Source organism: Scardinius erythrophthalmus (genome assembly GCF_964197995.2).
Source record: "Scardinius erythrophthalmus genome assembly, chromosome: 3".
Classification (NCBI taxonomy): Eukaryota; Metazoa; Chordata; class Actinopteri; order Cypriniformes; family Leuciscidae; genus Scardinius; species Scardinius erythrophthalmus.
This window is the reverse complement of record NC_138223.1, coordinates 18,619,272-18,644,966: the sequence shown is the minus strand read 5'-3', so window position 1 is coordinate 18,644,966 and position 25,695 is coordinate 18,619,272. Positions and strand designations below refer to the sequence as shown.

The window sequence follows — 25,695 nt, the reverse complement described above, 5'->3', positions numbered from 1 at the left end:
AGCCAGGCATTTATATAACATTTTTAATCTTACAGTTTAATCCGGTCTCTACTTCATAAACGCCAGAGGAGAACTGGCCCCCGACTGAGCCTGGGTTCTCCCAAGGTTTTTTTTTTTTCTCCATTAGGTCACCTGATGGAGTTTTTCGGTTCCTTGCCACTGTTGCCTTTGGCTTGCTCAGTTGGGGATACTTAATTTGATTAATCGATTCAACAGTGCTATTGATCAACATTACCAAACGTGGATGTTTTACACCATTTTATTTAATACTGTGAAGCTGCTTTGATACAATCTGTATTGTGAAAAGCGCTATATAAATAAAGTTGACTTGACTTGACTTGACTAATATAAAGTGTGACTGATTCTTTACTTGATACAAAATTATTATCATTTATATAATTGAAAGTGTAAAACCTCTTTAACATTTTAGAACAATAATTAAAAAATAGAATAATAATAGACAATCTTAGCTTAAATTTATTATTTATTTAGCTTAAATAATGTTTATTTATTTTATTTATTGCAGTTGCCCCACCTGACTTCTGCAACTAATTTTACATTGAACAGGCTTCTTACTTGGATGCCAGTATACTTGCTTTTGCCTATGCTAGCAAGTTCATACATATGGGCTGCATCCAAATCGCATACTTCCCTACTATATAGTAGGCGAAAAACAGCATGTGACAAAAGAAGTATGTCTGAATCCACAGTATTCATAAAAGAGAAAATTGAAAAGATAAGGCAAAAAGTACCTGGATGATCTACTACTTCCAGCGAGATTCTCAAGTGTGCATGAACACTTTACTAACCCATGAGGTCATGGGAGAGGATTTGTGAAAGGCAGTGAAGCGACGCAACTGATGCTAGTAGGTCATAATGACAACATGCCGAATGTAGTATACATCCAGATTACATTCATACTACATAGAACCTACTTATTTTAGCAGCCGAGAAGTAATTACTTTACCAATTCAAAATAAGTATGAAAGAGTATGCGATTTCGGATGGAGCCAGACTTTTTAAATATAACAAAGAAGTTTATGATGAAATAGCATTTTCCTAGTTTTACATTGGTTGTATCACCTGACATGGAGAGTGTACCAACCAACATATACTTGGAAGTAGCTGTTTTTATTTAAGTGAACTACGAACCTTTTCAGGATGGGATCCTCTGGATGCTGCATTACTATGCTTACTGCTATTACCTTTCAAATTCAAAATAAAAGACCCATGTTTGCTGATGTGCCACCCTGACATTTGAGAATTTACAAATTGCCAGACAAAGGTTTTTCAATGATCTCAACAGCTTTAACACTACTGATATTTATACAATTTATGGAAAAGGTTTCAAACATATTATGCCAAAGTATTTTATTTAGAATTTCTTATTAAAACACTATCTTAGTTTTCTGTTCATTTGTGCGAACAGTTGCACCATCTGACATTTTGGGGGTTTAAGAACGAAACCAAAACGTAAAATAATATTTCTAATTTTAATGTGCTGAAAATGAACTCAAACTAAATAGGTTTTAAAGAATAAAGTGATACATGTCATGAATTTATCAAATTATTTTATAAGGAAATAATGCACTTGGAGACAGAATATGCATGTCATATCATTGACCCTTATCATCAAGCTCTTGCGCAGTATTTTAATTCTAATTGAAAATGATTTTTCTGAACTGAATTGACTGAAAATTTTGTCAGAAGCTTTGTGAAGGTGAAAAGTTTATAAAACTTGTTCATTTGTGAAGATTAACAAAAAAATCTAAGAATCACTGTTGGTTTCAGTTTATTTTCTGCAATAATCCAAAAGCCAGTGGAAAGAAACCATATTGGGCTTTTGTTGAGAGAACCAGGGTGATACAAACTTGTGGGATACAAATATGCCAACACTGCAACACTCAGTTGGTTTTGGTTGTAATATCAATTGTGCAGGAGGATGAACAAGGCATTTATGGATAATTCCAGCAAATGATGACAAGCAGTATAAAAAAAAAGTGTTACTGAACACCTGTCAAAATTATTGACAGATTACCTAATCTTACATTAGGTGGAAAGTTCTGACTCATTTTCAAAAGCATGATTTTTCTTAATTATAGTTAAATATATTAACCCATTTTGCGGTGTCTGAAACTAAAAATAGCTAATGTTTTTAAATGTTAATGTTTTTTAACTTTTTTTTTTGTAATCTTTGACTTGAAGACCTTGATTTGCCTGTTCAGGCGTGTTTGATAAGGACCTTGAGGGCCAGAATCAAAGAATTCTGTATCAGTGCAGCTATATGCAGCTGAGCTTGAAAATGCCAGTTTGGATGTTTCCAGAGTGAACAGTTGCACAGAGACCACGTGTGCGGCAAAACAGTTTACTGTGATGCAAAAACACTACAAAAGCACAAAGTAACTATATCAGCTGTTGTTTGGTAAAATAAAAACAGAAGAACTTTAAAACGAAGTTGCTTACATACAGATTCTTGCATACAAAAGCTTAATGTAAAACCAAGGATACTAGTGCCAAACAGCAGAAAAAATAAAATCAGCAACTAAGAGCCCAGTGGAATTTTACAGTTTGGAACTTAAGGCACTCAACATCAGTTCCCTCGTATACTGCTCAGTAACGATCGTCTTTGGCTACAGCACGAAGTCACCCACATCAGTCCTTGTATTCCGTGTATTTCTTGGCTGATCCATGAACTTTGCTGGCCGGGTACTTGAGTCGATTGAGAGCCATTTTGCGCAGAACAGCTTGAGGTAAATCAACGTGGCATTTCTCGGCCAGTTCAACCAGATAGATCAATACGTCGCTGAGTTCCTGAGCCAGGTGTTCCCGCTCCGGCTCGGTCCAGTCCGGTAGACCTTCCGCCACCTCCCCGCGCCACTGGAACAGCTCCGACACTTCCCCGACCTCTCCGACCAGCGCAAGCAGCAGGTTCCTCGGCTGGTGGAACTGGTTCCAGTTCCTCTCGTCCGTGAACTCAGCCTGCATGTGGCGGATATCTTCAAGTGTCGGTTCGGGGGTGAAAGTGAAACGCTCGGCCTGATCGCTCTTGATTTCTCCGTTCCCATTTAAAGCTGGGTGATGACTGGAAGTTTCGCCGTTTTGTTTGGGCATTTTGGATGCGGTCCCGTTTTGTTGAAGTGCCATTGTAACTGAGACGAGCGAAAGGCTAGTAACGTTACTGAAAATAGAGGGGTGATCACAAATGATCATTCACTTGCAGGACCATGCGTTAATCTCCCGCCACCAACTGCAGTTATGAGATTTCGCGGTTTGTGAATGCCGTCACAAGAAATCGCCGGAAACGTTGCCGTTAAGCCACTGGCATTGTGGGAGTTGAAGTTTTTTCTTCGTTATCCTACGGTATACCAGCGGGTTCCTGGTGGCTCTGTAAAACTACATGCACCAGCTACACAAACACAAGCATGGCAGCCTCCTCTTCAGGATACAGAAGAATGCTCTTTAGCCTGAGAAAATATACTAATAAATCACAAAGTTTGTATCATATTGATACTAATTTCGTGATAAGGACAATATGGACATCCGGATCAAAAAAACAACTTAAGCTCAAAGTACAGACAAAAAGGTAGGCGTCAAATACCCCCCAAAATGCTGTCTACTGTAAATAGGAGGTTCATATGTTTGCAGACGGAGATACAGGCATTCTGACATTTGTCATCAACATGACACACTGAATTTGAATAGTTGTCTCTCTCTGGTTTAATCGAATTAATGAATGGAGTATAGGTGTGCTGACAGACTGCAAGTCCACACTTGATTGCTGACCTTGACTTTACATGTGTGCTCTGAAAAATGTACAAAATATAAATCCCATTAACAGATACTACTAAGATGAACAGATGGTGTTTGATAATAGTGTGGTTATTTAAAAAAAATGTTTTAAAAAAAAATATACGAAACAAAATAAAACAAACGGAAAATAGTAATTAAAATGAATTAAATTACTGTACTTAGAAATTATTACATGTGAGTTCATCCTGGCTAGTTCTCACATTTTTTACTCCAATTAATAATTCTTAGGGTAGGTGTATTTTTCTCAATAGCCACATAAAATCTTCAATGCAAAAAATTGGTATTGATCAAATTTAATCATCAAAACCAGCAAGTCAGTTATAATTAACCACATCCTGACATTTATGGAAAAACAGCATTGTCATGAGAACACAGTTCAACAGTTTATTGTGTAAGCAAAAATATAACAATAATGGAATTTTAGTTTGGGTGACAGAATTTACTAACACTTTAAACCACACTACCATAGCTTATATTAGTTTATATATAGTTTAGAAGTCCCTTATGCTCATCTAAGGTGCATTTATTTGATAAAAAATATTAATAACAGCAATATTGTGAAATATTATTAATTTAAAATACCTGTTTTCTATTTATTTGAAAATGTAATTTATTCTTGTGATGACAGTGTTACATGATCCTTCAGAAATCATTCTAATAGGCTGATTTGGTTCTTAAGTAACATTTCTTATTATTATCAATGTTGAAAACATTTGTGCTGTTTATTATTTTTATGAGAACATGATAGATTTTTTTCAAGATTCTCTGATGTATAGAAAGTTCAAAAGAACAGCATTTATTTGAAATATAAATCTTATGTAATATTAAATGTCTTTAAATGTATTAAATGTCACTTTGATCAATTGAATGTGTTGTTGCTGAGTAAAAATATTAATTTCGTTATAAAAAATGTCTTACTGAGTACTGACACCAAGTTTTTGAACGGTAGTGTAAGTATTTGATACCAACATACAAATCCACTGTTATTGGACTTCTGACTCAAAGCATTATAGTAACTGAGATGCACATTTTTACTATTCCTTTTTCTTTTTTATAATTACATATTTTTAATTGCATTAAAAAAAAAACATAACTCTCTCTTAACAAGTTTGACCAATTAGCACTTAGCCAAGAGATAATAATCATAAGACTTATGATAATAAGTCTTCTTTTTTTATTTAAATTAGACCAGTCTACCTTTTATTTCAACTTTGATTTATATATCTTCATATAAACTCATAATTTAATGGAATTGAGCTGCTGATTTTTAAAGCATTATATAATTGTCTTTTAATATCCTATGTATTAAAGTAACTGTATAGAGTCACCAGTTCTCACCAACTCTTCATCCCTTGTGCTATGTTTTCTAGTCTTCCTCAAATGGTTGGTGTTGTGGGTCTGGAAATCCACGCTCAGATTCAGTCCACATCAAAGCTCTTTTCTGGATCTCATGTTAGATTCTTGGCTCCACCGAACTCGCTTGTCTCATATTTTGATGCGTCGTTACCAGGAACACTGCCAGTAAGTAAATCAATTGAATTAACATAAAAATAATTGAAAAAAATTTATTCTCAATTATATATTAATATAAATCTACACTATATATGTCGTTTCATTGCATTTATAAATGCTATTGAATGTCTTGCTGCTTCATTTCCTAAGGTGCTGAACAGAAGATGTGTGGAGGCTGCTGTATTGACAGGCCTTGCTTTAAACTGTACCATCAACAGGAAGTCACTGTTCGACAGGAAGCACTACTTTTATGCAGACATGCCTGTGAGTTCCCTTAGCTGCACACACATCTGGGTGCTTAATCAATTTGTCTGTAGTTTTATCTTCGTATTCCAAAGCATAGAAGTGCTGATGATACAAATGCAATAAACAAGAACATCTTTCTTATGCTTCCAACTCTATGTGGTTGTTATTTTTGATTAGCTGCTTTATAGATTCATCGTTTGTCAAAGAGACGTGCACATATATCCAGTACATCTCTTTTCCTGAGCTTTAATGAAGAAGTGATGGCTGTCAATGCTGAACAGGCAGGAAACAGAACAGCTGCCACTAATGTAGATGAATAACAAGTGTCAGCTCTTAAAAGCTTTAAACATTCAAGCTCTGGTTTGAGCAATGTTTCAGCTCTGGTATTCAGACTTGTGAGGCCATATAGTTGTACGAGTGGGGTGGGGTGGGGGGGGGGGTCAGTTTTTGTATACATTTAGGTACATAAATATGTTCTTAATACTGTCACCACCAAACAAGCACTACAAACCCACCTCTTGTAAGTATTATCGAGTTCTTCATTTGAAAAACGGTTTCCCTTCAAATTTGGGTTAGAATAGTTTGCATGAGCACAATTATAAACAGTGAGGCTGTGAAAGAAAATTAGTGAGTAGATGAGTTTTCCTGTTCGGGGTGAGGACATTTAATGTCCCTGACATCATCTGTAGTCCCATTTAGGCACTTTTTTTTTCCAAGACAAGCAAAAGCTATAAAAAATGAGGGGGTATTACTGATTTATTTTATGCTGTAGAACAGGGGTGTCAAACTCATTTTCACTGAGGGCCACTTCAGAATTATGGCTGCCCTCAAAGGGCCGGTTGTAACTGTAAGACTTTTAAAATGTTAATATAGTGTCTCTTTATTTGATTATTACTTATTTAAGTTACAAATATTGTATATGCATTTGCAGGGGTGTTTCTAGGTTTTAAAAACATCAGGAGCTGGGTAATAATGATTTGATACAGAGAATAATGTATTATTGTATATATGCAAAGGTAAACTGGTTCAAAAATTCAGCCCTGGCACTGTAGCCACACCAGCACACATTACCACACAGTCATGCTTATTCAAATGTGAGGTAGTTAGGGGGGTTCGGGGACATGCTCCCCCGAGAAAATTTGGATTTCTCTGACCTACATATGTGCATTTTAAGGTGTTTAAAGGCCAAAATTTTTTGATAACAATAGCTTTAAAAGCATGTCAGTGGGCAGTAGCATAAATTATTTGTCAAGATAACAGATTCTTAAAAATGAGAATGAGGATAAATATTGCAATGAATGATCCACACTACAAAATGGAAATGCAGAATGTTTCTGCTTATTGTTGACAATACACAATCACATATTCCAAACAGGAATGGCCTTAAATGAGAAATCTTTCAAGGATTATTTTGCATAGATGTTACATTTCAATTGAACACCAGTGCAATCTTTTTGTGTCCAGAGGCAAATGAGCAATTTATATTAGCATTAAAGATTGGTTTCAGCAACTTGTTTCTTTCCTGAGTTAATCATTGTTTTGGCACTAATCAGTTTTAAGTTCAATTGTTCACTCATAAAGACAGTCACTTGTCGCCACCTACTGGCTTAATGATGCAAGTGGCGCAAACACAGATAAGCGGAGTGATCCAAATGGTGCAAATGTTAAGTATACAGTATATTAAAATATATTAAAATAATATAAAATATCAATATATTATTCTTCAATCAGTTCTATGCAGCAGAATCAGATTTAACAGATTTATTTTTTGACCAATTGTCAAAATAAAGTATAGTCCTACAAAGCTATTTTTAATCAAACCATGAGCAGAGCAGGGAGAGGACCAGTGAACGAGAGTAATTTTACCAGTGTTGCCCAGCACGGCTATACACACCATGACTATACACATGTTACAGCACAGTAGTGCTATTGCAAAAAGAAACAAGTCCAGAGAAATTTCATGTCGGCACGTTTTTTTAGCGGACTTTGCCTTTCCGGTGAGCGTGAGCAGAGCTCGCAACACGCACACACACACACACACACACGGAGGTTGCTTGCGGAACATTGAGCAGAACGCGCTGTGAACACGGAGCGGAGAGCACAGCGCACACACACAGCGGAACGCGCTTAGAAGTTATGCATCTTCGGAAGCGGACTCGCACGCAAAGTCATAAAACACGTTGAGCCAGAGTCAAACCATCGCCGAACACGGAGGGGCGCGGCGGCTTTTTAGTATCTTTCGGCCAAAAAACGAAAATGTTATTTTCGGCCGAAATTTTTCGGCAGCCTAAATTTCCATATGCTCTCGCGGGCCATATAAAATAACGTGGCGGGCCGGATTTGGCCCGCGGGCCTTGAGTTTGACACATGTGCTGTAGAATAAAACATGCAAATTTGTTTAGCTTGTGTAAACCACAGACCTTATTTCAGGCATTTAACCTAAAAGCATAAAACATTGTTTTTAAAAAAAACATTGATTTCAAGACGATGGAAGTGGAAGTGCTAAAATGCTAACTTGTTTTCATGTTTTGGCCTACAAAAAATAAAACCTACAAACAATTAGCTATAAGTCTACAGTACAGTATGCAGTATATACAAATAAATTAGTTAATTTTAAATGTAGAGAGATTTTCAAGTGGTGGATTACTGTAGAGTGAGATTGCTGCATTTCTTGCTTCCATGGTAACAACGCCTTCTCTTATTGGTAGATCTCTTTTGAGCAGTGTGGGTAATGTAGTTCTCCACTGGGAATTCTGTAACTGAATATGATGTTCTTAAAATGAAATTGTGTAGCTCGTTTTGAAGCTATCTCTGAACAACCCTGGAGCTTAAGATACTCTGTCTTGAAAGGTTATATATTTTATCATCATTAAAAACCTAATAATAAATTGGATTCTTTTCCCCCCTGGAACACGACTGTGCTCTCAAGTCTTTTCATCGATCCTTTGGCTAAAGTCCCTTTACAGATTGATTTTTGTTGTATCAGCGCATCATAATTGAAGACCAGATACACCGATATCTCTTGTGTAAAGACACAGTGTTTGAAATTAACTTGTAATTAAATAGCATTATTAGACTAAGTGCAAATGTCATTTTAGTTCCGACACAAAATAACCGCAAGACAAAATATTGAATTCTGTTTTGAATTCATACATATATTTGACCAGTTATACGAGTGATTTGTGAGCCATGTCCTCTTTTTCTTGAATTATGCATTGTGTCTACATTACCAAATGGACTGCTAAACCAATTTTAAGCCAGAATAATCGAAGGTAATCAAGGACTTGCTTGAAAAATCAAAATCGAATTGACGTTGAAAAAGCTCAGATATTGAAATGGAGGAGGGAATCTTTGACTTCTGAGGAATCTGTCACTCTTCATTAGTGCTAATATAATTTCTTAAGTGCTTACATTTGTTTGTTTTTGTGCTAGTGATGAAGTAGTTGATCAGGTACAACACACAGATGGTAATGGATAATTGCTTTTTCCCCTTTCCTTTACTCTTTTGCATGCCAATAACTATGATAAATTTCTAGTGGCTTTTTGGTCATGGTGTTGCCATAGCAACAGTTACAAGTGCTCTGTTTTGCTTCACAGTTAAACTGAAGGAGGTTGAAAATGTAGCCAGATCACACATATCTGTATGTGGTTTCATTTAGTCACAACCCTAATCCTGGCCTTTTAACCCTATCCAACCCCATATTTGATCCTGATGATGGTTCTTCACAAAAGACTGCTGTGATTATACAATATTGATATTTTAAGGTCATTCAATTAGATTTCAAGTCAAGTCTGAAAGAGGTCTGACCCAAAGCACAGTAGTGGCTTTGATGCTACAGTCACCAAAATATGACAGTCCCCTAAAATACAAAAGGCAGTTATATTTTAATGTTTAAAGAAAGACCTAATTTATACTGTGTAACAAATATTATAAATGCACTACCCTTCAAAAGTTTGGGGTTGATCTGATTTTTTCTTATGCTTTTATTTAATCTGTGATGGTAAAGCTTATTTTTCAGCATCATTACTCCAGTCTTTAGTGTCACATGATCCTTCAGAAATCATTCCAATATGCTGATTTGCTTGCTTGATTGATTATCAATGTTGAAAACAGTTGTGCCGCTTAATTTTTTTTGTGGAAACCGTGATATTTTTTTTTTCTTGTGATGAATAGAATTATAGAAACTTAAAAAGAACAGAATTTATTTGGTAACTATGTAAAAGTCTGTACTGTCACTTTTGATCCATTTAATGCATCCTTGCTGAATAAAAGTATTAACTTATTAAAGGGGTCCTATTATTACCGTATACGAAGTCTTGATTTTGTTTTTGGGGTGTACTAGAATATGTTTTCATGCTGGATTGTTAAAAAAACTCATTATTTTTCACATATTTTGCATTTTACAGCTCCTCTCTCCCCAGTCTGGCTCAAATAGGGCAATTTCGACAAAGCCCCTCCTTCCGAAACACGAAATGTGCTGTGTGCTGTGAATTGGTTAGCTGGCCCAGTGTGTTGTGATTGGCACCGCTTTGCATGTGTTCGAGAAATGTCCCGTCCCTCCATAACTGTGTGTTCTTCTCTAGCGTAAATATTAAGGTTATTTCAAACCTATTTGAGCCCGATTCAGACCCTGACAATGTTAACAAACAAGAGGATCGTCCAGAACGGATTTCATGCACAGGCTTTGCAAGCACCGATTTCACAGGATGTTGCTTACAAAAGCAACGGAAAACAAGCTGTTCTCCATAAAATGTGCAGCGCACAGATAAACGTTGGGGTTATAATTTTCAGGAAAAGGATACATTTTTACCACTCTAAGTTCATCAGCCTAAGGAAGGTTAAACAAATGAGTTTTGGAAATGTTGTGGAAAAAACAGTCTCTCTTTGACATAGCGACTTTTCTAATGCAGCTCAACCAGGCCTCGTCCACTTTTTTGCATATTCCGTGGGCGCGGATTATTTAAATGAGTACCATTGTGACTTCATAAGATCTGTAAAATCGCATTGTAGTTCAAACGAGCTGTTCGTTGTAGTTCTTGGAAAGTGGATTCTGTTATATAAAATATCTCCCTTTGGAGTGGACTTTGAGCTTTGTAACCTTGCAGATCTTTTTATGCTCAAACAGCAACATTACACACTAATTAAAGTTGGAAAAGTGGAAAAGCATGATAGCACCCCTTAAAAAAAAAAAAGTAAACGACCCCAAATTTTTTAACAGTAGTGTATGTGTAAAATATTGTCTAGAAAATATTTGTTAGTTTCTATCAAGTTCTATTAAATAATTGTGATTTAATTTAATTTCTGACCAGTATTTAAAATGCAGAATGTAATTGTAACAATGACAAAATCTATCATTGTTTTATTATATTGTATTTGTTTTTATACATGGCTCTTCTAGCACTCTCCTGCTGTTTGGAAACCCCTATCAGAAACAGAAGTACAGGGTGGGCCATTTATGGATACACTGTAATAACATGGGAATGGTTGGTGATATTAAAGTCCTGTTTGTGGCACATTAGTATATGTGAGGGGGCAAACTCCTCAAGATGGGTGGTGACCATGGTGGCCATTTAGAAGTCGGCCATCTTGGATACAACTTTTGTTTTTTCAATAGGAAGAGGGCCATGTGACACATCAAACTTATTGGTAATGTCACAAGAAAAACAATGGTGTGCTTGGTTTCAACGTAACTTTATTTGTTCATGAGTTATTTACAAGTTTCTGACAACTTATAAAATGTGTTCAATGTGCTGCCCATTGTGTTGGATTGTCAATGCAACCCTGTTCTCCCACTCTTCACACACTGAATGGCCCCCAAGGTCTCCCGATCTGACCCCCTTAGACTTTTATCTTTGGGGTCATCTGAAGGCAATTGTCTATGGTGTGAAGATACGAGATGTGCAGCACCTGAAACTACGGATACTGGATGCCTGTGCTGGCATTTCTCCTGCGGTGTTGCTATCAGTGTGTGAAGAGTGGGAGAACAGGGTTGCATTGACAATCCAACTTAATGGGCAGCACATTGAACACATTTTATAAGTGGTCAGAAACTTGTAAATAACTCATGAACGAATAAAGTTACGTTGAAACCAAGCACACCATTGTTTTTCTTGTGATATTACCAATAAGTTTGATGTGTCACATGGCCCTCTTCCTATTGAAAAAACAAAAGTTGTATCCAAGATGGCTGACTTCTAAATGGCCACCATGGTCACCACCCATCTTGAGGAGTTTGCCCCCTCACATATACTAATGTGCCACAAACAGGACTTTAATATCACCAACCATTCCCATGTTATTACGGTGTATCCATATAAATGGCCCACCCTGTACATTACTGTAACATATCTATTTAGGTCTAGATAAACTTCTGTGTAGCAATTCAAATGGTCTCGACACCATTGCTTAGTTTTGTAACAGTTTTTTGTGTGTGTGTGTTTTCAGGCAGGCTACCAGATCACTCAGCAGAGGCTTCCCATAGCAGTGGATGGAACACTGGTCTATAGTCTTTTTGAAGGTCGCAAAAGGAATCAAGTGGTAACCAAGAGTGTGAAAATCAAACAGATCCAGCTTGAGCAAGACAGTGGAAAGAGTCTCCATGATACTGAACAGAGCCAGACTCTAATAGATCTCAACAGAGCAGGTGCTGCTTCTTTACTCTTATACAGAAACATAATGACTGTATCTTTGTGGACAGTGTCTGATATGAAGGCTGTGTCTCTCTGTCTGTAGGTGTAGGTCTGATGGAGCTGGTGATGGAGCCTGAGATGTGTTGTGGAGAGGAGGCAGCAGCTGCCGTCAGAGAGCTTCAACTCATCCTGCAGGCTCTGGGCACCTGCCAGGGCAACATGGCTGGTGATTTAATACACCCCCTACAGCTAACATTGATCACAACCTTTAATGTCTACACACATTTATTCCCATGAATTGGTCTCAGGCACAAATCGCATTGCTTGCACCAATGTTATCTGAGTTAGTAATCCACCCAGTACCCATAAGGATAGTCCATATGGCTAAAAATCGATGTCATACTCTTACATCAGAAGAACCATAATTTTGACCAAACAGCCCCTGTCACTAGAGAGACTTATGTTGAAGAAAATATTTAATGCAATATGTGAAATACAGGAAAACTAAATAAAACTAAATCGTGCTAATATTAAATTAATATTTTAACAATTTAAAGGGATAGTATGGGTAACCAAACAGTTGATGGGACCCATTGACTTCCATAGTATTCATACTATGGATGTCAATGGGGTACATCAACTGTTTGGTTACCCATATTCTTCAAAATATCTTCTTTTGTGTTCAGCAGAAGAGAGAAATTCATCCAGGTTTGGAACAACTTTTAATACATTAATTTGCTATGCAAACATTTGTGAGTAGGCAAACGAGATGTTGAATCAGAACTAATTCACTGAAAAGAACAATTTGAACTAATTCACAGAGATTAATTGAACGTACCGACTTGATTTGGTCCCTGAACTTTAAATTAAAGATTTGCTTTTAATAAGACCGGTAAAGATTGCAAAAGTAGTCCAATGACACAGTGTTTATAAAACATAATGGCTAAAAAAGAATGTTAAAACAATAATCATAATGCTACTGAAGTTTACATCGGCAGCAAAATCACTGCAGATATTCAATATACCGACCAGCCCAGTACATAGTGTGCCATATGTCACCAAGATGTCTATTAAAGAGCGCATTAGGTGGAAAGCCACTAACGCTAATTTTTGTGTTCAAACATCCGATAAACACATGTGGACTCGTGTACGTCTTGAATCATGAATATTGCAGAAATGTCTGCTGAATGCCATTCTGACATCTTAAGATGTATTGTTGATGAGAAAATGTTGACAAAATGATGTTTTTTACAAATCTAAAAATCATCTTTAAAACTGAAAAAGGCACACATAAATAGAATGTCTTGGCATTGTAACTAAATGAATAGCCTATATAGCATAAAAGGATTATAGGTGGCCCCCCGCATCAATGACCCTCTTTTCCCAACCAATTTGTAAACACCTTTCCCCCTTTCCGACTTCACTAGAATGTGTGCTTCGGATGCACTGAGATGTTCTTGTATCTTAATATGAGTAAATCATAGTTTCAGTTACACACTTTAGGTAAGAACATTAAGGAAATGTAGTGTTTGTGGAAGATAAACAAATTCAAATAAGAAAATAACTGACCTGTTCCTCAACCGTTTTTAATGTGTCACTGATAAATAAACCTGTTGTCTTCCTGTAATGAAAAATTCAATAGCTCTTGTTTAATCAAAACCCCTTGAAGCAAAATACAGCAAATTGTTTATTTGTTGCAGACTATTCAACGGTGCTCTCCAGAATACAGTATTTCATGCAAATAAATCATTCAAATTCAAATGTATGCGCTGTTTGTTAAGCAGGGGTTTTGAGAGCTGTGGATGGTTGAATTGTAATGACTGTTCAGAGTGATTCTCATTTGATCCCTCTTTCTCTCCTCTCACAAGAGGGACAACTTAGGGTCGATGCCAATGTGTCCGTGCATCGACCTGGAGAGCCTATGGGAGTGAGGACAGAGGTCAAAAACATCAACAGTGTCAGGCACATGGCCAAAGCCATAGGTGAGGATATGTCTAACTGATATGGATATCAAGATCTGCCTGTTGGTTTGGACCAGGTTTTTCTGGTTTAAGCTCAAGCATACAGTAAAATCTCTTTGCCGCTCCTCAGTACAGCAAGACGTGTCGAGGGAATGAAATAGACTTTCAGCCAGTGGGTTTCAGAAATCTTTTAATCATGCTGCATTCATATTCACACACACACACGCACTTTAGTAATAGCTGGAAGTCACTTTTCTTGTGTGGTTGTCACATTTAGCCCAGCATCAGTTGGAGGGAATGAGTGTCTGTGTGTAATTATGCCAGCGCTGAAAGTCAGACTGCAAACTCCAGATAAGAAACACGAACAATAAGCATTTTCACCTCACTCCATCTCTGTCTCGTGTTAAATGCTCTGTCAAGATGTGCACCGTTGAATAAAGGCTGCAGAAGCAATCATCTCACACACACACACACACACAATCACAAAGTTGTGTTTTTGAAACGAGGAGTTTCACTCAAAAGGAAATCTGACTGATTTGATCCAAGAAAATAATGAGTGTTGAAGACCCACATAAACATGCCTGTCAAGGACGAGAAGATTAAATAGTGCTGTCAATGAAAGCAAGAATAAACATTGAAAACATGAAAATATTTCATTGCTGAATGTGACATGATGTTTTACACTGTTCCCCCTGAGAGAAAGTTGTGCAATTTAATTCATATTTATAATGTATTTTGTTTTGATGTCTTGAAAAGTCAGTTATTAACTTGTTTAATACTGCACATTGTCCTAAAACTAAAGGACTACCAGTAGTTTTCTATACTAGTACAATTTCCCCCAAAAGCACATTTAAGCAGTCATGAGGAAAAATGCTGATGTGCAGCCATTTCAAAAGTACTTTAGGGTCTTTTTTTGGCAGAAGGTTATGGTTAGAGTTTGATTGGTCCTCTCTTGGTACATGTTCCATAGACTACGAGATCCAGAGACAGATGGCGGTTCTGCAGAGCGGTGGGACGGTTCTTAATGAGACCCGAGCATTTGACAGCAAATCTGGGTAAGGGGGCCCAGAACAGGCAGATTTCTACAAGAGCTGCATTCTCCTGTGATATCAACTGGAACAGAGCAATGCAATTAGACGATCTGAGTTTTACATGGTTTGAGTCTCAGATTCTATATTGGTTTCTTTTTGAATTTTAAACCCACTGCCACTTAAACGTTTAGCGTCTCATGGCTGATCACACACATTGAGCTTTACGTTGAACACATTGAGCTTCTGCTTCAGGTTTAGTCAGTGTTTCTGACAGAATTCTGTTTTTGCAAACCAACCATATAAGAACAATGCCAAAAAACACAATTTATAACCGAAAACGTATTAAAAATCAACACATTGTCATATGAACAACCAGTCAAAATGCTGATAATTAAAGTTTCAAAAGTTATTGCTTTGATTCGAGCTGGACATCACTTAAAGTCAAGACTTGTGCTTCAGTAAGTACACTACCGTTTAAAAGTTTGGGGTCTGTAAGATTTTTTTGATCAAAATTAACGGTAAATACTTTTACATAAAAATGCTATTTCAAATAAATGCTGTTCTTCTGAACATTCTATTAATCCTGAATAAATGTTGGAAAAGAAAGAAAATCAAGTTTTCATAAAAATATTAAGCAGCACAACTGTGGTTAAAACTAGAAATATTTCCTGAGCACCAAATCAGCACTTTTGAACAATTGTGCAAGTCAGGAACCTTGAAGGATCCGTCATACTTATTCAAACCAATAACGTTCATTTGTTTGTGAATCTGACTACGCTTGTCATGCTGTTTTTTGTGTGCAGCCAGTGAAGACAGCACAATGTTGTCTTGTCATTTTTTTGTGATACACTGTCTTTTATCTCATTTCAATTTCAATTCAAACTGCAAACGGTTTTCTTTTGTGGTGCTGTAGATTCTGCAGCGCTGGCAAATAGTGAATCTGGAAATAATGTGTTTAGTCATGGGCAGCATATTTTTCCCTTGGTCTTTTTCCTGTCCATCTGTGACCAAAGATGAATGTGGTCATTTGACCTCAGTAGTTCTGTCATGTGTTGACTTGTACACATGGCAGCACCAGACACACACACACACACACACACACACACACACACACACACACACACACACACACTAACTCATGCTCTCTACAGATGACAGAGCAGTATTATTGTGAGCATCTGCCCATGAAATAAAAGCCTCATCTCACAGCTGTGTCCTCCTGCTCTTGGATATGATCTGCTAGCACAAACCTCCAATATATAAGAGCTTAGTACACAACCTTCTGTCTTGGCATACTTTATTTTAATTGGTCAGTCATGGCAGTCTGTCATCAAATATCTTTCTAAAATGGCCGCAAAACTATAATTTACTTTGGGTCTCTTCTCACTTAATTTCAACAAAATTTTGAATCCATTTATGTTTTATTTGGTTTGTAGTCATTCAATTTACATGATACAGGATAATTATTGTAAAAAGAGCCTCAACTTGTACCACCTGACCACTGCATCGTCATTCATAATCACTCAAAATGGCCTCAGTTTCAGAATTAAAATGTAGTTACAGTAGTTAGCAGTTATTTAATAATAATTCCTATAATTGACTATTGTTAATGTCTTAATGCAAGATTAATCTGACAATAAATGAAAGACAATACAGTTTAACGTAGCTTGCACAGTTGGATAACTATTGTAAGCTAAATAAACTTAAAAGTTTATCAAAAAGGCATTGGCATAATGACTGTTACTTGTTATTGTGCTTTTGTCTGTTGATTACTGAAATTACATATTAATTTTGGCATTAACAGTGTTGCCATTTAGTCCTGGTTGTCATCTAGTAATTACATGCTGAGCGAATCACAACTCCTGCATGGTAATAATGACCAGCTGACTGAACATGTAAACTCTAAATTCCCTGTAAGAACCTTCTATCAGAACATACTTTGCTTGTAACTTTCTATTTTATTTGAAGCTATAACTTATTTATTACCATCTCTCTTTCTCTCTCGCCAGTAACACAATTCCGATGAGGGATAAGGAAGGCCTACAGGACTACAGGTGAGTGTAATGCTCCATTGAACCCTGCAGGTAAATAAAATCTGCTCCTTCCTGTGGAGTACTACAGGGAGTAAAGATAAAGAAAAACAGGAGAGGACATTGGAGTTTGGAATTGGAAACAGTGCAGGATAAAAGGAAAACAGGTAAAAGGAAAGCAGCAGAAAATACTGTGTTTCTATAGACAGCAAGGGAGTAACATGGAGATTAATATGGTGCTGTAGAGGAAAGAGAGTGATTGGGCGGACAAAACAGTGGAGGAAGAGGACAGGAAGACTAGACAAGTGGTGATATGAAGGACTGAATATGCATCAGCTGTGCTGTGATAATGCAGCTGTAGATCCACATAAAGGAGGAGAGAGGGAAGAGTGGGTGGATGTACTAAAGAAATGGAGCAAATCATGCAGTGCCATCTACAGACTGAGACTAAAATAAACATTAATAAATCATTGAAAGCCACTTTCCATCTATACACATATTTTAACTATATATATATATATATATATATATATATATATATATATATATATATATATATATATATATATATATATATATACACACACACACACACACAATTTTGGGGTCAGTAAATTTTTAATTCAGCAAGGATGCATTAAATTGATCAAAAGTGACGGTAAACACATTGCACACAAAATTCAGTTTGAAATAAATGCTGTTCATTTGAACTTTCTATTCATCAAAGAGTCCTGAATTTTTTTTTATCACGGTTTCCACAAAAAATACTAAGCAGCACAACACTGTTTTAACAATGATAATAAAAAAGTTTATTTTGAGCAGCAAATCACCATATTAGAATGATTTCTTAAGGATCATGATTAAGGATCATGTGACACTGAAGAATGAAGTAATGGCTACTGAAAATACTGTTGAATAAATAAAACTTTGAAATATGTTAAAATTGAAAACAGTTTAAATTGTAATAATATTTCACAATATGACTTATACTGTATTTCCAGTCAAATAAATGCAGTCTTTCAAAAACTTTAAAAAAAAAATCTGACTCGTACAGTATGTATGATTGATTAACTATGCAGAAGGAAGTCATTTCTCAGTTTTTTTCTCAGCCTTTTCAGCTGCATTCTTTGAGAGAAACAAATGTAAATGTCCATTTTGATTGATCATTTTATTAATCTGAGATGTGTTCTCTGACATTCATGCAACGATCAGAACTCCAGTACGCTCAGCCTCCATTGCCTCTGATGGTCTGCCACTGGAGAGGACGCTGTCAGACACACGGATGGCTGGACATGTGTGGCCGGTTCAGGTCAAAGATATATGAGGAGGGTGTGACAGAAAGACAGAGAGGGCTGGAGATTAGGCCTTGAGATGACACACGCTGTCTGAACACTACAAACGCTGGCTTATCTTTGCACCTGATAAGAACACGCTCTTGTGTTCCCCCACATGACCTGCTTGAATCACGCCTTCTGTTGTGTTGTATGTACTTACATTCTCTCATTATCTCCCAGGTTCATGCCAGAGCCCAACTTGCCGCCACTGTTTGTTTATGAGAGTGAAGCTTCAGTGCCTGCTGGCGTTGACTCCGCCCAGGTTGTGGTGATTGACAGGCTGAGTGCCCAGTTGCCAGAGCTGCCGTCTGTGAGGAGAACGAGGCTTGTGGAGACCTACGGCATTCTGCGAGAGCACAGCTTGATGCTGGTGGTGAGAAAGTTCACATTCAAGCTGTACGTGCTTGTTTTATGGCACACATTTCCCATCAGACACTCTGATTCTTTTAAGATAATTCATTCCAATTGTATTTTTTACTTTGTCAAGTAGTAAGCACTATGATTTTACATTCATATGGTCATGTCTGTGGTGATGAAAACTGAAAAAATAAATAAAAACATTCTTACAGTTGCAATATTATTGCTTAAAATTGTGAATCCTATCATCATATCTCACAATTGTGACTTTAATTCTTGCAATTGCGTCATTATTTCTTTTAATTGAGAATTCATATCTCACAATGGCAACTATTTCTTGTAATTGCACATTTTTTCTTAGTAATTAGTATTTCTCATAATTGTGACTTTATTCCTTGTAATTGCAAACATTTCTTGTAACTGTGACTCACAGTTGCAGCTTCTCATAATTGTCAGTGGGATAACAATGGCAAATATTTATTGTAATTCCGACTTCAGCTTATAATTGCAACTATTTCTTGGAATAGCAACTTTATTCCTCGTAATTGCATATTTATTTGTTTTAACTTCAGGTATTTTTAATCACAACTTCTCATAATTGTCTTAATTCCTAACAATTGTGACTATTCCTCGTAATTGTGTATTTCTTGTAACTGCGACTATCTCACAATTGTGACTTCTAATTTGTCTTTATTTCTCATAATTGCAACTTTATTTCATAATTGTCACCTCATGTCTCATAATGTTACTTAATTTCTTAAAATTTATCTCACAATTGCATACTTGTCTTATCTCACAGTCACAGTCTTATTTTTTTTACTCCGAGTTGGAAACAGGCTTCCATAGTTTTGGGTTAATCTTGTCCATTTGTTATACTTTTTTATTTATTTTTCATTTTACTTTTTTTCATCACAGATATTTCATATTAAAGGGATACTTCACCGATTAGCATTAAGCTTTGTATTGATATGATAACTATTCTGTTTCAGAATGAGGATGGGCTTATGGACTTCTTTGAGAGTGTCGTTCAGATGACCAAGGTAGAACCGAGGAAGGTGATTGGCTGGGTGATGAATGAGCTGATGGGAAATCTGAATCTTCAGAGTCTGAAAGTCTCTCAGAGGTGAGCCAGCACTGAAAACAATCATTCAACAGCTCCAATACATTGGAAAATAAATTAGAATAAATAATTCCAAGAAATAGGGAGAGAGGAAGTGTGCGTGTGTGAGCGCCGTAGGCTTTTTTCCAGTCTGTTTGTGATTCCTTCTCTCCAATATTGTTTCCTGTCAGTAAATAATAAATAATGGCGGTTGTGTTCACTCCATGCCTTGGGATATATACTGTATATACGGGAGTGTTTTTCTGGGACTCCTCCAGCTCAGTGATCAGAAACTGCCTCAATGATCATCTCTTGTTTTCTTGAGTTCACTAATATGTGAGTGGGGCCAAATTGTAAGAAAGAAGCCATGTTTGACCCATCCAGTAATGAGTTCTCCTTGGTCATAATGTTTCTAAGTCTTGCTCAACGAATTATGTAAGTGAATGTGAGTGTGAAATCTGTTCTTTCTAACTAATCTCTCCGTTTCTTTCTTAGTCCCATCTCTCCATGTGCTCTTGCTGAGCTGATCAATCTTGTGGAATCTGGTCACATCTCATCCTCGACTGCCAAACAAGTAAGAGAGAAAAACAATCCTTAACTTGGCTAATTGACAGACGTACAAGCCATATTATGTGAGGTTCTCTTTAAACCACAGGCCTGTTTTGTGTTTGTATGTGGTGAGCGCAGGTTTTCCAGGAGATGTGGAAGGCTCCAGAGAAGACAGTGGGCCAGATAGTGAAGGAGCAGGATTTGTGGATGATAAATGACAAAGAGGAACTACGAAAGATCTGTCAGAGGATTGTGGACCGTTACACTGAGGAGGTAAATCCAGACATTAATCTACCTTAAAAACCTAGTTCGTCTTCAACTATTTTCAGCTTGTAGAAATAAAATAAAAACATTTAAAACTATATAACTGCTAGCCAGCGATAATCTCTACACTATTTTTTTTTTTTTCAAATGAATTTTGTGTTTTGCAGCTTCAGATTATCAGAAAACTTTTTTTTGCACAAACATGTGATATTATTGTGAAACGCAAAACAATTTGTTTATTTAAAGATAAACTATTTGCCAAAACCTAATATCTTGCACACTAATTTTTGCAAATGAATTTTGTTGCAGGTTCAGATTATCAGAGGGGGTAATAAGAAAGTACTGAACAAATTAATGGGTGAAGTTCAGAGAGAAACTAAAGGCAGAACTGATCCGGTCCAAGTCAAAGCCATTCTAGAGGAAATGATCTCATGAACTGCCCAGCATGCCTATTTTGTGGGTTAATGTTGTGTTCTGGACAAGCAGCTTAATGGAGCAATGGAATTAACATTTAATAGCCTCTCTACGTTCCAGAAAGGTGTCTCCACTGTAAAATATATTCATCAAACATTTTGATAAACAAAGGTGTTTCATGCAACATTACTTTGTGTTGTTTTACTTCTAAGGATTTCAGTATTTAATTAATCACAGCTCATTTAATTCTGGGCTCTGAGACATTTATCACTAAATGATCATCGATTCCTTAATAGTCGAGCCTTGTGAGAAAACCTTTTGTGTGCACAGAATATTTTTGTGCTGCTTTAAGTTGTTTGCCGCTCTGTATGGATTTTCTATTATAATTGGGTTTTGTGGGATTATTCGTCACTTTTAGAATTTAGCAGGTCAGGCCAAGGTTGCCTGAAACTTCTGGTGTGTAATCACCATTAGCCATTGCTAGCACAGCCGATGTCTGCTGGCATGAGTGATTGAAATAAAAGGAATGTTTTTGTGTACTGCTAAGACTTGCTTTTTGTCCGACCCAAAGTATTTAAGACAGCAAAAAAAGTTGTATATGTTTAAGATAACTTGATGGTGGTCTTGTGTCATATGATTAACAAGCGCCCTCTGGTGGAGTATGAATTTCATATACCATTATGCCAAGGCCTGTGAGTCAATGCTCAGTTACCATGGTCAACATACTTTAAATTTTGAATTCAACTTAATTTGAAATGTTTGTGAAATTAGTTCAGTTTATGGTACTTTTTAATTTTAATACAAATGTCTACCCATGTTAAGAAATGTGCTAAAAAGCAGTATGACTCTTAAGAGACAAGATATTTTGAATAAAGTCGTCTTATCCATTCAATAAAAGTTAATCGTGATGGATAGATAGCCCTTTAGAAAAAGGTTTGATGATAGAGACTATTGCTGCTGGCTGCCATTAGTGAAAATGAATTGAGGAAGGACCCAGTTTTAAACAAAAAACCCCTTCGGCTGAAAGGACTATCTGGGGAACAGGAGTTAAATTGTGTCAACAGTGCATGTGCATACATGAGTATCCATGAGTTAACATTACCAAACATACAGATGCAACTTCACCCAGAGCTGTACATGTAGTAGGCTAATGTTAACAATAAATTACAATACAAACATTTGATGCCACTACCAGCCCTTAAGATTATATTTACAATAGCATTATTTGGGAGTAGGCACTTCATGGACAATTCTATAATGTTTTATTTAGGTATAAAAACCCCTATCTGTTTATTTATATACAGTATATATACAAAAATTACACTCCGAGCAACCTAACAAATGAGAGAATTCGTGTGCTGTGATTATATATGCATTATGTATTGGAGCTGTAAAAACAAGTATATTAAACAAGCAGCAGAAAAGGGATGTTCATATCAGTTAAAGCACGGAGGATTGACAATGTTATTGCCCACTAACTCATATGACACTTCTGTTAGTGGACAAGAGATGTCTTTATTCAAGTCATCCTGCTTTACATTTCTGACATAGAAACTATTGCCATTTGAAACCGTTGTCATTTGAAGGTGAAAATATGAGCTGGTGACATTTCTACAGATTCAGCATTTCTTTTTACAACCAAGGCATACAGAACTGTACAATTTAAGTAATGCTTACCACCAGTAAAGGCAATTTAATCCAGAATTTCTAATCTATTACACCCCCCTTACAAAAAAGTCACCTTCATTACATAAAACTGCATATAAATATCTTTGGATTGACAAGCTACATTGTGGCCTCTGGATGTTTGGTAATCAGGTTTTGATTGACATAATTTGTACAAGGGGGAAAGCAAAACATCCACCTTCAAAAATTGACCACTGAATATGTTGAAGACATTTAATCACATATGTCAAAAATATACATTCAAATTTTTTATTTTCTCGTAAAACTATTTAAAGCATAACCACCAATGTTCATGATCACCTGCTTATGGTGTGTTTACAAATTCCATGTAACTATCAGTTTGCACTAAAATCAAATGTGCTCAGGGATCAGGTGAATTTCCAGAGTTTCTATATACATACATATAACAAGACACCTGGAGATAGTAAAAATACTTTCAAATCAAGGCAACTTTTATACTAAAGGACACTTTCTATTTTGCATATGGGGTGTTTAGATACACTGGAATTATATAATTTGCTTTCTTTTATACATTTAAAATATGTGATGTACTGTATGCATAGTCTCTCTGATTGTGTTTCAGCTAAATTCATGACCATTCATGACAATTGCAAACAAAGTCATAGGGATTCAATAGAAAGAAAAATAGTCTTTTATTTAAACAAAGAAAAAAAGAAAATCATTTCTGTGAAGATTTTATGTAACTCTATAATGGTTTTAATACATTATCGGTCAAAAGTTTGATGTTGGTAAGTTTTTTTTATTTTGAAAAATTCTCAACAATGCTGAATATATTTGATCAAAAATAAAGAAAAAAATAAGTAGCATTGTGAAATATTATTACAATTGTTTTATTTTATTTATTTTTATTTTATTTTTTTTTAATTACATTTGTAAAATGCAAGTTATTCCTGTGAAGGCAAAGCTGAATTTTCAGCATCATTGCTCCAGACTTCAGTGTCACATGATCATTCAGAAATCATTCTAATATGCTGATTTACTACTCAAGTAACATTTATTATTATTATCAATGTTAAAAATAGTTGCTCCGCTTAAAATATTTTTGTGGAAACTGTGATGTATTTTTTCAGGATTATTTGATGAATTTATATAATAAAAAAAAAAAAATATATATATATATATATATATATATATATATATATATATATATATATATATATATATATATATTTACTGTCAATTTTGATTAATTTAATGCAATCTTGCTGAATAAAAGTATATATTTATTTCTAAACAAAAATCTTATGACCACAAACTTTTGAACGGTAGTGAATGTCTTACCTCACTAAAAAAAGACACCTCATCCTGATTTACAAGTAGGCGGTTTGCTACTTTCAAACATGTTTGTTAACAACTTAGTTCCTTTCACATTGTAATAAGTTAATATCAGTGATGCTCTACAAGGAACCAGAACAACTGTGTTTCTCAAATTCCAGCAATTCTACAGGTCAAGTCAAGTCACCTTCATTTATACAGTGCTTTTAACAATATAGATTGTTTTAAAGCAGCTTTACAGTGATAATAGGAAATTAAAGTAACAGAGATTGTTTTGGCTTTACAGCAGCTCTAGAATAAAGTTATTGTCCAGCTAAAGTTAGTTTTGATTGATTCACTTCCGTTGCAAAGATGATTAGTTATTAACTTAGGGTCGCTTACACGACACCGTTCTAACAGAAAACCCTTAACGTGCTCCGGCCCGCTCATTCGCACAACAACAGCGCCTGGTGGCTCGAGAATGCAAACCTTGAAATAGGTTATCTCTGCGCAAACTTTACAAAATGCAAACCTGTGAAAACGCTGACGGCGTGCACATGTGTATTACGTGTTTAGTCAATAGGTATGCATGTTTGAATATATGTGCACAGGCGTGTTGTCTTTTTTTACAAATTGACCTCAACAAATTACTTATCTGGCCTTAAAAAATTATAATACAGAATTTTGTATCGCATCCACGTAGCCATGTGAACTGGAATTATTTTGACAATGTTTTTTCAGTACAGAGTTAGAGGGAAGGGAAGGCACGGAAAGGAGGTCTTCACAGGGGAGAGACTAGTTGACACTTCAGAACTGCATTGTCGTAGTGTCCAGGCGCATGTGACATGTCCTTCATCAGATCTAGATACGGCCTGGATTCGGCGGACTGCGGTAAACCTCGGGATAAACAGAGAGACTAATATTAGCGTAGACGCCATTCTTCTTATGATGTAACGAGTACATCAGGATTTATAGGAAGTGTTCCCGGTTCCGGCTGACCTAATCTATGCAGCCTAACATTGAATTATAGAAGTTTATAATGTGTTATGTGTATGCTAGGTCAAAGAGATGTGTTTTTAGTCTATAGATTTAAACTGACAGAGTGTGTCTGCTTCCCGGACAATGTTAGGAAGACTGTTCCAGAGTTTTGGTGCTAAATAGGAAAAGGATCTACCGCCAGCAGTCGATTTTGATATTCTAGGTATTATCAACTGGCCGGAATTTTGAGATCGCAATAGGACTAGCCAAGGACTATAATGCGTTAAGAGCTAGCTCAAGTACTGGGGAACTAAACCATTTAGTGCTTTGTAAGTAATCAGCAATATTAATTTAGTAATATTTACTTACTTTAATTTATACAATGTTTAATTAGGAGCCAATGCAGTGTTGATAGAACCGGGCTAATATGGTCATACTTCCTGGTTCTGGTAAGAACTCGAGCTGCTGCATTTTGGACCAGCTGTTGTTTATTTATTAAGCGTGCAGGGCAACCACCCA

The 25,695-nt window shown here is 36.2% G+C and overlaps 2 protein-coding genes across 2 annotated transcripts; one reads left to right on the top strand and one right to left on the bottom strand.

Annotated features, from left to right (window-relative positions):
* Positions 1 to 1,479: 1,479 nt before the first annotated feature.
* dctpp1 (dCTP pyrophosphatase 1) lies at positions 1,480 to 3,210 on the bottom strand (the record flags this gene model as incomplete). The annotated part of the gene is made up of 1 exon (XM_081360349.1): positions 1,480 to 3,210. One exon carries the CDS (start codon positions 3,208 to 3,210, stop codon positions 2,653 to 2,655), a length of 558 nt encoding a protein of 185 aa, XP_081216475.1. The 3' UTR covers positions 1,480 to 2,652.
* A 45-nt stretch (positions 3,211 to 3,255) lies between these two features.
* Positions 3,256 to 22,149, top strand: gatb (glutamyl-tRNA(Gln) amidotransferase, subunit B). The gene is made up of 13 exons (XM_081360347.1): positions 3,256 to 3,583; positions 5,181 to 5,331; positions 5,473 to 5,586; positions 12,014 to 12,212; positions 12,302 to 12,424; positions 14,067 to 14,180; positions 15,130 to 15,214; positions 17,200 to 17,244; positions 18,735 to 18,927; positions 19,901 to 20,034; positions 20,506 to 20,584; positions 20,698 to 20,832; positions 21,133 to 22,149. The coding sequence occupies exons 1-13, from the start codon at positions 3,423 to 3,425 to the stop codon at positions 21,256 to 21,258; spliced, it is 1,659 nt and encodes a 552-aa protein (XP_081216473.1). The 5' UTR covers positions 3,256 to 3,422; the 3' UTR covers positions 21,259 to 22,149.
* The last annotated feature ends 3,546 nt before the right edge of the window (positions 22,150 to 25,695 follow it).